Raw genomic sequence first — 4,386 nt, 5'->3', positions numbered from 1 at the left:
ATCACTTAGGTTGAGGAACTCAGGATGGATGCAGAATGTGACAAAACAGTCTAAATGTATTGCAAATGTATAAAACAATCTCATTGATGGAGTTGAGGAAAAGATGCTACCCTAATAAACTTAGGAAAATAAAAACTGTACATAGGCATTGTACTCTAGTTGATAAAGTTGATTCCCATAAGGGTATGGGGTAGCAATTCTGATACTGCTATACAAGTATAGAGGAATTGGACAGTTAAGTAAATGTATGGCAGATAATGGAAACCAGATTTCTTACTATTTGAGTTGGAGTTTACATGTAAGCAAGGAGAAGAAGCTAGAATAATCCAGGTGCTAATGGAATAGAGTTATAAACATTATGAACTCATGTTTAGCTTTATATATATATATAGAGAGAGAGAGAGAGAGATGATTATACATAACAATATTTATAGATATAAGTATCATAAGTTAATAAGCCTATATGTATTTTCTTGCTCTGTCAGCTGAGAGGGCCTAGAAGCAATGACACCATGGTAGCAACAAGCACACCTGGTACTCAGATCTCAGTTTCTAAGACCATTCTCCAATAAAAGGAAGCAGGACTCCCTGGAGAAATAGCTGATTCTAAGACTTGGCAGAAAGTTTATAAGATGAGCCCGGGGCATGTTGTACTGCCTGGAAACAAGAAAGTTATAAAAAACAATTACATTCACGATTGATGGATATTTGTCAAAGGGACACAGGAGCCAACTGAAAGAGCTTCCCATGGCCAATGCTAAAACAATTTGAGCAAGAAAATAAATATAGTAGTATGGAATTATAACACAAAGTATTAAGTATGTATCCGTGAGTCCATACTGATAATATAAATACATGATTGGACACATAAGTAAACAGGGAAAAAGAAAAGATCCAGAAATAAGAATTCCAAATAATTTTTGAGATATTCCTCCCTGAATGACTTGGAGCATAATTTCCCACTCTGTAAGTATGGACTTCACATAGTGACTTCCTTCCAAAGAGTACATAGAAGAGGGAAAAAAAGATAACAGATAGCTGTTCAGTGCAGACACCAGACAAACACTACCTCAAACAGATCAAAAAGGTTAATATCAACAGTGATAAGTCACGCTGAATGTTGACAGTTATCTTTGATGTGATATAGTGAAATGACACTTTAACTTTGTGATCTTCCTTTCAAAAACCCATAGCCAAAGTGTAACAATACAAAAAACATCAGATAATTCCCAATTAATGGACATTCTACAAATTGCATAACAAGTACTCCTAAAAATTCTCAAGGTCATCAAAAGCAAGGAGAATCTGAGAAACTGTCACAGCTAAGAGAAGACTAAAGAGACATCATAGCTAAATGTAATTTGATATCCTGGCTGGGATAATGGAACAAAAAAATGGAACTTATGTAAAAACTAAGTGGTAAATATGGACTTCAATTAATAATATATGTATCAGTAATTGTTTATTAATAGTGATTCATGTGGCATACTAGTGTAAAATGTTAATAATAGGGGAAATCAGGTACAGGTAAATGGGAATCCACTATCTTCATCATTTTCAATAAATTTAAAGCTTCTAAAAAATAATGTTAATTTAAAAACATGAAAAGAAAATCAAGGTGGGTACTTAAATAGAATACTGTCAACGCAAGCTGAGTTTGAACTTGCACAGAATGAACAAATGTATATGAAGTTGAAATGAGAGGCTGTCAGAGGATGTGAGGGGGTTACCAGAGGTGTCTGGTACAATTTTCAAACTATATTATTTGAGTAACTACTCTATACCCTGGTAGAGCTTCAGTCAATTCATAAAAGGGAGATTAAAAGAATAAACATTCAAGTCACACAATTACCATAAGCAGTCAGTGTTAAGAAGAAAGGAGGTAATATCTGAGAGCTAGAAGAGAGAAATAGTGTAGAAAGTAATTTAAATTGGAGCTTCAAAGACGACTTTTCTGAGGAAATGACAATTAAGTTCTTATAGCCGTTAAAGGTGTATTTTTTCAGGTCAGATTCTGGCACATTTTATTAGTTATCTCAAGGTAGATTGATGGAGATCTTGACCAGGTCTGCTTGGTATGCTTAGTGTACTTGGTATGCTCAGTGTTAAACATTTTTAGAGTTCTCAGGGAACAGCCTTTGAAAGCTGTGACTCCTTTTCCTACCTTCCCTCCAGCTAATGATTTGGATGAACTACAAATTGTATAACTCCAAGACTATGAATACACATATAGATAAACCAGTCTCCATAAACTGGAAGTCAAACGGAGAAACTTAACCACTTCCACTAAAAAATCCAGAAACCAAAAATAAATAAATTAAAGGAAGGGTAAAACGTATCCGCTGGAAACAGGAACCAAGCTGCTAACTGGATATATGGTAGTGAACCAAATGTACAGTGGGCTACCTTGATGGAGATTAACAGTCCTGTGTGAATTTGGACAATAAACAGACCATTACAAACTAGAATAATAGATAACAAAACAGGGGGATATTGAATTAGGCACTATAACAACATATACATAGGTCTATAACTCAGATTTTAAAGTTCTGGTTAGATTTCGAAGATAAGAAATAAAGAAAATTACTCAGAAAAAGAAGGTGTATAATGAGATATGGTTAGAAAGAGAATTTTCCCGACTAGAGATGTGTAAAGCTAAACATTACAGTCATCATATTGCTATGATTTTTGCTGTTTTTGACTAGATAGAAGAAAGGAGGTTGGTAATCACTGCCAGAAGGTATTTTCATTGAGGGTTTTTATCAATTGTATGGGAGAAAAAGGGGAGAAGATGGTGGTGATGGCATTAGTGGGTCCATGTATGCAGGTTGTCTTTAGTATTTCTTCTAATCCATGTCTCAATGATATTTATGAGAGAAAATTCCATAGGGAAATGGCAGCAAAGGCCTTGGGATAAGAAATGTCAATAGAATCCTGCTAAATATATGGATACATGGATATATGTTTATATATATATATCCAACATATAGATATATTTTGAGGATATATATATATTTATGACAGGTGAGCTAAGATTAAACATATCAATTAATACAATGTAATAGCCAATGACTGAGACTAATAAATCATCCTTGTGTTATTTCTTATTACAAGAATATTCTTCTTTCTAGCATTTTCTTTATGGCAACACTAACATCTTTATTCCGTAGGCTATAGATGAGGGGATTCAGCATGGGCACAACAATAGTGTAAAACACAGAGGACACTTTCCCTTGGTCCATGAAGCTGACTGATGATGGCTGCAGGTACATGAAAGCAGCAGATCCAAAGAAAACAGCAACAGCCAAGATGTGAGAGCTGCACGTGCTGAAGGCTTTGGACCTGCCCTTAGTGGAGCGAATGTGGAGGATGCTGGCAATGATAAAGATGTAAGAGCTAAGGATGGTCAGGCTGGGGGCAAGGATATTAATTGCACTAAAGATTAGAATCAGTAATTTGTTGACATAGGTACTAGAACAGGAGAGTTTTAAGAGGGAAAGAAGATCACAGAAATAATGGTTGATCATATCAAATTTGCAGAAATGAACTCTAAACATGCAGCCTGTATGAGCAAATGCACAAATCAGGCCTATAATATACACTCCTAAAATCAGGGAGAAACAGGCCTGATGAGACATGATAACATTGTAAAGCAAGGGGCTACAGATGGCGACATAGCGGTCATATGCCATTGCAGCTAACATGTAACACTCCGAGATAGCAAAAACGAGGAAGAAATAGAGCTGAGTCATGCATTCAGGGTAGGAGATAATGTTCTTCTCTGTCACAAAGTTCCCCAGCATTTTGGGGGTAATGACAGTAGAATGGCAGAAGTCAATGAAGGACAAGCTGCTGAGGAAATAGTACATGGGGGTGTGCAGGTGAGAAGTGAGCCCTATTAGTGCGATCATGCCCAGGTTCCCCACCACTGTGACCACATAGATTCCTAGGAAGAGGAGGAAGAGTGGCAGCTGGAGTTCTGGCTGTTCTGTTAGCCCAGCGAGGATGAACTCACTCACTGTGGAATGATTTCCTGCTGCCATTTTCCTTTGGAGAGTTTCTGCAGAGGAGAGAGGAAAACACGGTTGTTGGAAGAACTTCATTATTCTTCTCTATTTAGAGTAGGGTGCCCCATAAAGATGTTTCATGGATTAGGTATCCTCTTGGTCTATGTCATCAATTAATTATGGGTCAATTTATGTAAGTAAAATTTATCTTGATTTAATATTTATTAAGCCTCATTTTCAAATATAATAAATGCATTTCATATAAAAATAGTTTAGCCATGTTTATAATCATTGAAAACATTAAGAGTGTCTACTTCCTATTTTAAACATTTTAATGATCATTGAATCAACATTTATAATTAAGACTCTCAAACTTAAA

The 4,386-nt window shown here is 35.8% G+C and overlaps 1 protein-coding gene across 1 annotated transcript; it reads right to left on the bottom strand.

The window, feature by feature from the left end:
- Window positions 1-3,107: 3,107 nt before the first annotated feature.
- Window positions 3,108-4,101, bottom strand: LOC124225153 (olfactory receptor 8G1). The gene has a single exon (XM_046637617.1). The coding sequence runs from the start codon at window positions 4,041-4,043 to the stop codon at window positions 3,108-3,110; it is 936 nt and encodes a 311-aa protein (XP_046493573.1). The 5' UTR covers window positions 4,044-4,101.
- Between the last annotated feature and the right edge of the window lie 285 nt (window positions 4,102-4,386).

Source organism: Equus quagga, chromosome 14, assembly GCF_021613505.1.
Source record: "Equus quagga isolate Etosha38 chromosome 14, UCLA_HA_Equagga_1.0, whole genome shotgun sequence".
NCBI lineage: Eukaryota > Metazoa > Chordata > Mammalia > Perissodactyla > Equidae > Equus > Equus quagga.
Note: the sequence above shows the minus strand (reverse complement) of the source record. Positions and strands in the feature narration are given on the sequence as shown.